At 42.4% G+C, this 12,141-nt stretch overlaps 2 protein-coding genes across 2 annotated transcripts in view; one reads left to right on the top strand and one right to left on the bottom strand.

The window, feature by feature from the left end:
• Positions 1–5,364, bottom strand: part of FAM47E (family with sequence similarity 47 member E) — a 30,942-nt gene extending 25,578 nt beyond the window's left edge. Inside the window, exons 1-2 of the mRNA XM_067736312.1 lie at positions 5,234–5,364; positions 829–1,201 (exon numbers count right to left, since the gene is read on the bottom strand). Coding sequence (XP_067592413.1) covers positions 829–972 — 144 coding nt within the window. The 5' untranslated portion in view covers positions 973–1,201; positions 5,234–5,364. The remainder of the gene's footprint in view (positions 1–828; positions 1,202–5,233) is intronic.
• SCARB2 (scavenger receptor class B member 2) overlaps positions 5,229–12,141 on the top strand; it is a 100,312-nt gene continuing 93,399 nt past the window's right edge. Inside the window, exon 1 of the mRNA XM_067736310.1 lies at positions 5,229–5,537. The gene's annotated coding sequence lies outside the window, so the exon portion shown is untranslated. The remainder of the gene's footprint in view (positions 5,538–12,141) is intronic.

The following is a 12,141-nucleotide window of genomic DNA, read 5'->3' as shown; positions in this document are numbered from 1 at the left end:
ACATAGGGAACAGACTGCAGGGGGTAAGGGGGTAGCGGGGTAGCAGGCACTGTTAGTTCCCTGTCCAATATCCATCCTGCCCCCTTTCCTTAAATCTAATAGAATTTTGTCCTGGATTTTGTTCAGGGCTGCAATACCCACCCAAGAAATTCAATTTTCTAGACTCCCTACCAGCTAAGAGTGGTCAGATGAATGAGATGTTTACTGGGAAGGCTACTATTTGCCTAATTAAAAGAGTCAGCTGACGTGCAACTTTTAAACTCTGCCCCTTCCCCTTCTTGTCTGAAAGACAGACTCGATGCCTGGAGGTGTGGAAGCCATTTTGAGCTATAAGGACAAGAGACGTATGCGAAGGACATTAGACCTGCAACTTAAAAGAAGCCTGGGACAGAGGTGACATATCGCAGCTGCTGCCCAGCCCTAGTCTTGGCAATCTGGTGAAATTGCCCATGACATTTCAGGTGCGCAGGTGCCTTTCTAGCCATCAGTTAATAATTCTCACGGACACTCCCAAGACCAGGCTAACGTGACAGAAGCAAGACTGGACAATTCCTCCACTCTATTCTCCCCCTAAAAAGTCACAAGCAAAGTAGACTGGTAGAGCTTCAGGGGTAAACAAGTCGGACACTTCTGGTTTGCTGGGCCTTTGTAAGTTGGATGGCCTCATAGGAAGCACAGGGAGCGGCGGGTATGTTGCTGCCACTTGCACGTCTTAGAAGGCTGCTCCAACCCCCAGGAGAACTGCCCCCCTGGGGACACATTCATCACCCTCTCCCCCTGGAGGGAACTCCCCAGGCATCTAAGGAGCAATATTCCCCGGGTGGTCACCTCTGCGGGCATGTCTTCCTCCAGGTCCGGGTAGGGAGCCGAGGGGTGCGGGGGCGGATGGGTCTCAACGTCCGCCAGGAAGTCCTTCCGCGCCTGGCGGGCCGGCGAGAGCGTGGAACGCAGGGCTGCTTCCCTAGGCAGCATGTCCTTCTGGCTCCTCTTCGGGGCAGGTCGGGGAGCTCTGTGATAAATCTGGGGGAGAAAGCCCTCCTCAGGGCCCCGAGTGATCACAGCTCCGCAAGGCGGGCAGCCTTTCCGGAAGTCATCCAGTCCCGTTCTCACAAACCTCCACCGCCGGCTGTTCAGTGACGTGGGGCGTGGCGACCTGCGCCCGTGCTTTGTGAAGCACTTGGACGGCAGATCTTCTCTGTACCTGCGAGACAACGTGCCGGTGTTATGGACCACAAGGACCACAAGGATGGGAGAAGGAGGTTGTGAGCAGGCTGGTCTCCACCTGTTTCAGGAGGAGAGGTGGGGGAAGGGAGGGTCACGTGGCGAAGTCTGAGTTAATCATAGTCCTGGTTCATGGCACGTTATCGCTGGTCTGTGCAAGGCCCCTCTCCTGTTTTCTTTATTCTACGTTATTCCCATAGCCCACCGTCATTGCCCTCCCCTGCACAAGCAAAACCACTCTTAACAGATTTGGAATGTACCCGTTGTTTGCAGACATCCTTATAAGACCTGTGTATCCTTCATGTACGTAAATGGTACTATTCTGTGACTTGCTTACCAAGCAGGATACCACGAAGGCTCATCCGTGTCACTATGTGTAAATGTAATCCATTATTACATTTGGTGGTGCTGTCACCACCATCCAGCTATCCAGTCTCTTTGTGAAGAATACTCACAAGTTGTGACCCCTCTTGGGACTCTTTCTTATCCTTTAAAGGGACACAGTGCAGTGGGAAGAACTTGGACACAGTGACACCTCGCCCCTAGCTAGCTGCATGACCTTCGCCCTTCATTTAACCTTTGTGGACCTCGATTTCTCCTCTAAACTCGGGGTCAAGGGTTGCAAACTGGTTGTTCATGGACTGTATCAGGCCCACAGACCTGTCATTTGATCCCATTTGTGTTTTAATAAGAATCATAAGAGTTCACATGTATTGAGAACTTTCTATATAACACATGTTGTTCTAAGTGCTTTACATGAATTAACTTATTTTAATCTCATAACACTCCTATGAAGTAGGTACTAATATTATTCCCATTTACAGATAAGGAAATTGAGGCACAAAGAAGTTGAAAACCAAACACTTGTCAAAGTTCCCACAGCTGATAAGGGGGAGAGCTGAAATTTTAATACAGGTAGTGTGCCTCTGGAGAAAGGTGTTTAACCACTATGCCAGAGCTTCTGACATATAAAAAAGTTCACACAAATAATCTGGAACAGAAATCAGGAGCTCTGGGGACACTGGGTCCACCTATCCATGGAGCCATTATTGGTATAAGGGCTGCCATCTTTTAGACAAGTCCTATGCTCTCTTATTCACAGTCTCTACCACTCCCTACTGCCTCATATGCAGCCTGCTTCACTCTGTTTCTTTACCCATCAGACCCCTGTTTGCACTGAGTAGTTAGGGCATGAAGCTAAGATGGAAGAGACAGATGGACAAATAGGAAGGAAAATGGGACCTGGATAATCTAATATATCCAGCCATGGCCAAAGTCAGGACTTGGAACCTGAGCAGCTTAATGGCAGGTCTCTCATTATCCTAATACATCACACAAGCACTTCATAAAATCAAATCTGATAACCAATATTTTTACTTAAGGACAGTCATACCACTTAAAATGGGGAAAGTGTGGCAGCTAGCTCAAACCTCATAGATTGTTAGAGCTGGCAGAAACTTTGAAAGACATCTAGTCCACCTTCCTCACTTTTCAACGAGGAAACTGAGTTCCAAAGAGGTGAATAAGGCAACCGATCTGGCTGGAGGGCTTCCCATGACCCCACTTTACCTCTCATAGCTGATAAGCTTACCACTCTGCATTCTGTTAAGTTCATGAAAAATTTTGCTTGACCCAGAAAATAAAACATTTTTTCTAAACGTTTACTATTTCACAGTCACTATATGATACTTGGATATTTCCACTTTTACGAAGTGCAAAAGAGCGTCAGGCATTTATCCTAAAGAAAAGAAAACTTATGTTCACACAAAAACCTGTACGCAAATGTTCATAGCAGCTTTAGATGTAATAGCTAAAAGCTGGAAACGACCTGAATGTCTTTCAGCACATGAATGGATAAACCATGGTACGTCCATGCCACGAAATACAACTCAGCAGTAAAAATGAACTAACTTGATGCACCCAATCTCTTGGATGGATCTCAAGGGCTTTCGCTGAATGAAAAAGAGCCAATCTCAAAAGTTTTATACCTTTAATAAAGGTATTATTCTATTTATCTAACATCCTCAAAAGAACAAAATTATAGAAATGGAGGCCAAATTAGTGGTTGCCAAGGGTTGTGGGTGGGAAAATGAATGATAATAAAGGGAGAGCATGAAGTGGTTCCCTTGCGGTGAGGAAACAGGTTTGTATCTTGATGTATACACATGACAACATTTTACTGAACCACACACACACACACACACACAAGTGACAACTGGTGAAATTCAAGTAAAGTCTACCGTCTAATTCATATACTGCGCCAGTGCTGATTTCCTGCTTTGGTAATGTACTATCATTATGCAAGATGGTACTACTGGAAGCATCTGGAGGAAGGGTATATGGGGCCTCTGCACTATATCTGCAACTTCTTGTGAGTCTATAATTATTTCAAAGCAAACAGTTTGAAAATGGGGGTGGGGAGAGATTCTCAAAGAGTTCATAATTGCTAACATGTACACAGTGCATGTATGTGGCAGTAACTGCTTCACAGGTGCTATGTCAGTAAATCCTCACAACAATCCTATAAAGCTGATTCCTTTTATTGTCCCCATTTTACAGGTAGGAAAACTGAGTCCAGAAACAGCAACTAAGTTGCCTACGGTCACCAGTCAAACAAGAGGAAAACTGGCCTTCAACTCCAGCCTTTCTGATTCTAGACTTTGTAATCTTAACCATCACATCGTGCTGCCTACAAGAGAGCCGAATTCCATTCTCATAAGCAGCTCGAGGAATCAGCAAAGGCAGAAAGCCTCAGCTTCCTGTCCTGCGGCAGTGACAGAGGTAGGAGACAGATGGGCCCCTGGGCTGGACAGCTGGTGTCTGTCACGTGGAGTAAAATTGAAGCTTTGTTCTCCCCCAGACGCTCCAAGGACAAAGCTAGTGGCAGAAGCTGAGCTCTGCTGAAGTAAAGAGATAAGATGACCACTCCTGAGGTCAGGAAAACTTCCCTTTCTGCACATGCGCAGGAAGGCTCCTTGGGGGTCAAAAAGGGAGGGGGCGCCACCCCATAGTAAGTGTGGACATGCACCCCCAGGCCTCTGCGGTGGGATCCATCTTAGCAAAATATTGCACACGCATGTTGGGGAGCATCCTAGGACCAGTCAGGTGTGAAGGAAGAAGCAAGATAATTGGCCAGATGTAAACAAAGACCTGGAAGGACTGTCCTATAGAAGGGATTTAAATCACCTCTTCACTGCTTTTCTCAATCAGGAGGCCAGCACTCCTCTCCGGTTGTGTACTTCCGCCTAGTTTCTGACTTAACTGTCTCCTCCTCATTAAGAGAGGACGCCCATACCCTTTCTCCCTGGGTGTGTATTTCTGCCTAGCTCCTGACTTAAATAAACTGTTTCAGTGTGTGCTCTCCCATACATTGTGCTGTGTCTCTAATAATAAACGCTGTACCTGTTTTTACAGTTTTTGCCTCCTTGAAACATTCTTGTTTTCAATGGGGGTAAGAGCCAGGGGAACTTTGCTTCTAGCCTCTAGTCCCTGGTGTCTAGGATTCCTGGTTTTCATCCAGGCTACCCAGGTTCAATTCCTGGGCAGGGAACTAAGATCTCTCTTCAGGACAGCTGACTGCTGTCTCTCCGAGATCAACACATTCAAAACAGCAGCAGACCACCCCAGTACCCGAGGTACTCTCCAAACACGGGCTCAGCTTGGCCACAGTTACCAGCTGGGTGGCCAAGGCTCCAGGTGCTGTCTAACCCGGAGAAGGGCAGGTCGCAGGCTAAACCAGTCTCCGCAGAGGACTCTATGGCCATCAGTTTCCCATCTGGAATGGGTATATTCATCTACATCCTCTGGGGGACTCTGAGAATAACCAAAAAAAAAAGGTGTCCTTGGCGTTGAGGAACGTCGCGCGCTGGTTATGGTCTATTTTTGCGGGGGACCATGAGGAGGTAAGGGAGTTGGGTCCTCCGCCGCCCCCGGCCATCCCCCGCCCCCAGCCGCAGCAAGCAGGGGGCGCAGGCTCCCCCCACGCTCCACCCGCGCGCATGCGCGCGCTTACCAGGGCCTGCAGTCCGTGCTCACCGACACCCGGGCCCGCGCCGCGGGTGCGAACAGCCGCTTGCGGTCAGCCGTGTTTCCCCGGCTGCCCACCCGGCTTCCGGTGGTGTGTTTCCCCCGCCTCTCGGGTCGCTAGGAGACCCGCGGAGCTGTGCACTGCGCAGACTCGCTCAGGGCGCCCCCCCTGCTGCTGGCGGGGAACACGCGTCCGCGAGGCGTCCCTGCGTTCCCCAACCCTCGCCTCACCAGAACCTTCTCCAACGCCCCGGGGCGTGGACCGTGGCAGGGGAAGCGCTAAGGATCAGGTTCTTGGTTTAATTATGTTTTAATCTGTTCGGAAGGCGTGTTCGTGTTTATTTTGTTCACCACCGTTTCAAAAAATGTGTTGAAAAGGAAGAAAGCAGCTGGAGAGAGAGCAAGAGAAGGAGTGGAAAGGGGGCGAAAGGGATAGACTGATTTCTAGTGGTGGGAAGGCCTTTTAGCACGGAATGCTTTTCTGGAGGTCTTGGAACTCCGTGAATCTCACCGCCTCAGTAAATCGGGGGCTGCGCACTGGTATCTAGCTAGTCACCAGCTGGTTTCCAGAGTCCCTCCCAGCTCTTGTGTTGCTTGAGCCTTTTGCCTGGACTCACTTCAGCAGTAAAATTGCCATCCAGTTGGCCGTGATAGGCAGTTGCCCACGTAAATATGGATTGCATGAGGATGTATTTGGGGTTTGCTAAGTTCTCTCGCTGCTTCTGAATGTTCCTGATTTAAATAGTGAGCATTGCTTCTAGAGGAAATAGCAGCAAAACATTCTCTTCTCTCAAAATTATTGCAGTAGTTAAATTGTGTCTGTTATGGTGGGATACTTTTTGTAGTCATTTAAAGATGGGTCTTCTCTTTAAACTCTCTGGGAATAAATTAGCTTCACCTTTGGGCACCTGTTAAATATCTGGATGGTAATAAAGGTGCCCCGACTGGCACTAGCTCCAGCATCTTCACCTGCTCTGTGTGTTCAGCTGCCTTTTCTAGGCACAGTGGAAAACCCTGGAGTCCCACCGCTTGAGATAAGTCATGATGCTGCCGCTTAATAATTATGCACTCCCCACCCCCACCCCCACCCCCGCACAGTTGCTTAAATTTGTTTTAGCTTCATTGATTTCCTAGTCTGAAAATGAGGGAAATAGTAGTATCTGCCTATGGGGTTATTGGGGAATTCAATGAGATAATGAATGTAAAGCGTTGAACGCTGTGCTGGCAAGTAAGAATCCCTCAATAACTACTGAGTAGTAGTATTATCTCAACTGTGAACTGGGGATATTAATATTTGCCCGGCTACTCCACAGAGTTGTTATAATAGTTGATAGAGAAAGCTATGAATGTAATCATGAAAAGGAGCCCTGTTAGTTGTTTTCATTATCTTCGATAATATCGTTAATATTTATTTGATTCCAAACTCCAGCTTTTATTACTTTGAGGAAGTAGGATTTCTCCTTAGGATTAGGGTCATGTCCACCTTGCTCCTAGTACCGTACATAGCACACAGTAGGTCCTCATTCAACAAATATTGTCTGTTATGGCCATGCTAGGCACTGGGGAGGCAATGGGGGATAAAACAGACTTGGTCTTTGTCATCTTGTTACTTAGTTTGTAGTGTTGTATGAATGAACAAAAAACCACCTATTTTCATGACTCCTGTATCCTCACAAGTTGATATTTGCTCCATGTAGTAAATTTGATTTCATATCTGGTAGGAAATAACTAAGATTCTTTTTATTTCATCACATTCCATGCCTTAATTATAGTCATTACTCAGAGAATCTCTCATTCATTCTCTTCTCTCTCCCTTTCTTTCTCTTTTGCAGCACAAAGGTAAAATGTGTTACGTATAGTAATCCAACAAGTAGATGTTATTTAAGAGTGAGGATGATGGGGTTTTGTTTTGTTTTGTCTTTAGCCCTATTGGCAGATAGTGTGACCATTTTATTTCCAAGGAGGGTTACTCAAATACCCGTAACAGGGTTGCCAAACACTGTTACTGGATCTTTCCCACTCAAGGACTAATTACTATCTCTGTAACATTTTACTACATACTCAGCAATACTTAGTGCGTGGTACTTTCCAGAAAAAAAGCATTTGAACAACAAAAAACACAGAACTTAAAGCTGAGATGTTATAACATGGTCTTGGAATAGTAGAAACCCTTGGCATCTGGACAAGGTGTTAGGTTGCTTCCATATGTTGGCAATTGTAAATTATGCTGCTATGAACATTGGGGTACATGTGTCTTTTCAAATTAGTGTTTTTGTTTTCTTTGGCTATACCCAGGTGTGGAAATGCTGGATCATATGGTAGTTCTATTTTTAATTTTTCAAGGAACCTCCATATTGTTTTCCACAGTGGCTGCCCCAATTTACATTCCCACCAACAGTGTACGAGGGTTCCCTTTTTTCCACATTCTCACCAATAGTTGTTATTTGTAGACTTTTTGATGATAGCCATTCTGACAAGTGTGAGGTGATTTCTTATTGTGGTTTTGATTTGCATTTCTCCAACGATTAGCGATGTTGAAAAACTTTTCATGTGCCTGTTGGCCATCTGTATGTCTTCTTTGGAGAAATGTCTATTGAGAGGCAATATTTTAAAAGATAATGGCTAAGAATTTTCCAGACTTGATTAAAGATACAAATTCTCAATTTCAGGAAGGACAGTAGACTCTGAATAAGATAAATAAGAATAAAATCTCACTTAGCATTTCACCATGAATACAAAAGACAAATATTTGACATTAAAAATAGCCAGATAGGAAAGATAGATTACTTACAAAGGAACAAAAAATAGACTGAAAGCTAACTTCTAAAGCAATTATAGAAGTCAAAGACATTAAATAATCAAGGTTTGAGTAAAAACAACTGTCAGTTTAGAACTGCATACTTAACAGAACTATCTTCCAATAATATGGCTCAAAAACATTTCAGACAAACAAAAAATGGCAGAATTTATCATCAAAAGACCATAACTAAAGAAGATTATAAAGGTTGCACTTCAGATAAAAGGGAAATGATCCCCAAATGAATATCAATGTGAGATGGAATGTTGAACAAAGAAAACTATAAATATGTTGGTATTCTTTTAAAAAGTGGGTTGTATAAAATCATAATACATTCTAATCAGTGGATATTAACAAAAATAACTTATCTAAAATACGGAATTATTTTATTTAATTAATAAGAAGATAAATACATTGATTGAAGAAATATAAAGAAAGATGTACCAGGTAGATATTAAGCAAACGAAACCTGATATAACTATATTAATATCAGACAGGATAGACTTTAAGGCAAAAAAGATCATTAGAGATATTAAAGAGTATTAAATGTATCATTATGCAAAATGATAAAAGGTGCAATTCACACACACGCATACACAGTAGATAGACACAGATACACAATTCTAAATTTGTATGCACGTAATAACATAGGTTAAAATACAAAAAGGAAAATTGATAGACCTACAAAAGAAATTGATTAATACACTATCCTGATAGGAAGATTTTAGTACAACTCTCAGAAATAAATCAAACAGACCAAAAAAATCAGTGAGGACAAAGAATTTAAAGCTTGATCTAATGGATATATGCTGAACTTTGCATCCAACAATCATAGAAAACATTCTTCTCAAGAACATATACAACATTATATTTGCAAGTTCATAAAACAAGTTTTACACATCTCTGACTTGGTATCATTTAACCCACAACCCTGATCATATTGCAATTAAGTTAAATATCAATAGTAAAATCATATTTAAAAGCATTTATTTGAAAATAAAACAAGACAAATACTTCATGGGTCAAGGAGTATATCAAGACAGAAATTTAAAAATAAATGTAAAAATATCAAAAACTGGGAGATGAAACTAAAATGATACTTAGAATGAAATCACCTTAAATTCTTAAACTAAAAAAGGAGAAAGGTTAAGACCTAAATAAATGGAAATATCAATATATCTCATGTTCACGGTTTGGAAGACTTATTATTAAGACAACGGTACAACCCAAAGTGATATACTGATTCAATGCAACCCTATCAAAGTCCCAATGATGTTTTTTGAAGAAATGGAAATCTCTTCCTAAAATTTATATGGAATTTTGGGTTAAGAGACCTAAAATAATCAAAACAATTTTGAAAAAGAACAAAGTTTCCTTATTTCAAAACTTACTAAAAGCTACAATGATCAAAAGCATCTGTATAGACCAGTGGAATAGAATTTAGAGCCTAGAAATGAATGGTCAACTGGTCTTTGACAAAGGTGCCAAGACCAATGAGGAAATAATAGTCTCCTCAGTAAATAATGGATAGCCACACGCAAAAGGATGAAATCGGACGCTTACCTTAGAGAACATACCAAAATCAACTCAAAAATGGATTAAAGACAATTTTAAGAGCTAAAACTATAACAATCAGAAGAAAATAGAGGAGCAAATGTGCATAGCCTTGGATTTGGCAATGGTTTCTTATACATGACATCAAAAGCAGAAGTAACGAAAGAAAAAATAGATGAACTGGACTTCATAAAAATTACAGACCATTGTGTTGTGCATCAAAGGAAACTGTCAAGAGAGTAAACAGTCCACAGAATGGGAGAAAATATTTACAAATCATATATCTGATAAGAGTATAATATCCAGAATATTTTTTTAAAAACTCCTACCACTCAATAACAAGAAGACAAACAACCCAATTAAAAAATAGGCAAAGGGCTTGAACAGATATTTCTCCAAAGATATACAAATGGCCAGTAAGCACATTAAAAGATGCTCAGAATCATTAGTCATGAGTGAAATAGAAATCAAAGCCACGATGAGATAGTACTTCACACCAACTAGAATGGCTATAAAAACAAAGAAAGGGACTTCCCTGGGGGTCCAGTGGTTAGAACTCTGCTCTTCCACTGCAGGTGGCGCAGGTTCAGCCCCTGCTCAGGAACTAAGATCCCACATGCCACACGGTGCAGCCTAAAAAAAAAAAAAAAAAAGAAGAAGAAGAAGAAAAAAAATTAAAAGGTTGGCAATGATGTGAAGAAGTTGGTACACTTGTGCATTGTTGGTGGGAACGTAAAATCGTGCAACTGCTTTGAAAAGCAGTTTGGCCATTCCTTAAAAAGCTGAACATAGACTTGCCGTATGACCCAGCAATTCCACTCCTAGGTATATACCCAAAAGAATTAAAAACAAGGACTCAGTTATTTGTACAGTATGTTCATAGCACCATTATTCACAATAACCAAAAGGTAGAACCATCCCAAGTGTCCATCAAAAAATACATGGGTAAACAAAATGTGATATATACGTACAATGGGATACTATTCAGCCATAAAAGGAATGAAATTCTGATACGTGCTACAACATGCATGAACCTTGAAAATATCATGTTAAGTGAAATAAGCCAAAAGCAAAAGGACAAATATTGTATAACTCCACTTATATGAAATATCTAGAAGAAGCAAATTCATTGAGACAGAAAGAGGTTACCAGGAACTCAAGGGGGAGAGGAATAGGAAGTTATTTCTTAATGAGTACAGACTTTCTGTTTGGGGTGATGAAAAATTTTGGAAATAATCATGATGATTGCACAACATTGTGAATGTAATGAATGCCACTGAATTGTACACTTAAAAATGGTTAAAATGGTAAATTTTATGTTATATGTATTTTGCCACAATTTTTAAAAACTGTAATAAATGCAAAAAGAAAGAAGAAAGGTTGAAATTAATGAGCTAAGAATCCAACTTAACAATTTGGAAAAATAGCCAAATAAATCACAAAGGAAGGACATTTTTCACGTTGAGCAAAAGAAACCAGACTCAAAAGAGTACGTACTCTATGCTTCCATTTACAGAACTTTTAAAATGGGCAAAATTAAGTAATAGTGATAGATGTTGGTATTATGGTTATTTGGGGTAATTGATGGAAAGGAGGCAGGAGGGGGCCAGCTGGGAGGCTAAAAATGTTCTATATATTGATCTGGGTGGTGGATACATGGGTGTACACGTGTAAAATTTCAACGAGCGGTACACTTCAGCCTTGTGCACTTTACTGGGTATGCTGTAAATGAATAGAAAAGCAAAAAACAAATGGAGCATTTTCTATCAGGAATATAATCCTGGAGGATTCTCTCTGCCATCATCACACATAGAAAGGAGGCTCCTGGGAGTCACAGGACACCCAAAAGTCTACAGACTTTCCCCTATGCTTCTTTTGTGATACTCCTCCACAGGAAGGATATTTAAAATATTTAACAACCAGTAAGCCATATGCAAAAACCAGTTGGGAAAGTGGCAAGCCAGATTGCAGCAGCAGAGTTCTAGAGTCCCCTGGCCAGGCCAGACATATCCCTTTAGTTGCTGGTCTTGGAGGGAGGGGTGCTTCCAAGGAAGTGGCTGGGGCAGTCAGGGCACAGTGGTCACTTAGCATTGCTCAGAGCAGAGCCTGTTTATCAACCAACACAGTGTTTTGACAACCATTATGGTCTTAAACTATGCTTGTTGGCTGAGTATCAACTCTCTCCCTCACCCACAGGCTCTCCCTAGAGATTTCCCTCCACAGTGCCACAAGTGGCTTGTTGAAGACTGCCACCCATGCAGTCTGCAAGCCAAATCATAACAATAAGGGGTAAGGCATGACACCAATCATCAACAAGTATATTTATCACTTGGTCAGTAGCATTGAGCATAATGACAAGTAGGGCCTTACAAATAAAACTGATGAGGTGGGGCTTCCCTGGTGGCGCAGTGGTTAAGAATCCACCTGCCAATGCTGGGGACATGGGTTTGAGCCCTGGTCTGGGAAGATCCACGTGCCACAGAGCAACTAAGCCCGTGCGCCGCCACTACTGAGCCAGCACGCCTAGAGCCCATGCTCAGTGA

Source organism: Pseudorca crassidens, chromosome 4, assembly GCF_039906515.1.
Source record: "Pseudorca crassidens isolate mPseCra1 chromosome 4, mPseCra1.hap1, whole genome shotgun sequence".
Classification (NCBI taxonomy): Eukaryota; Metazoa; Chordata; class Mammalia; order Artiodactyla; family Delphinidae; genus Pseudorca; species Pseudorca crassidens.
The sequence above is the reverse complement of the archived record's forward strand: the minus strand, read 5'-3'. Positions and strand labels throughout refer to the sequence as shown.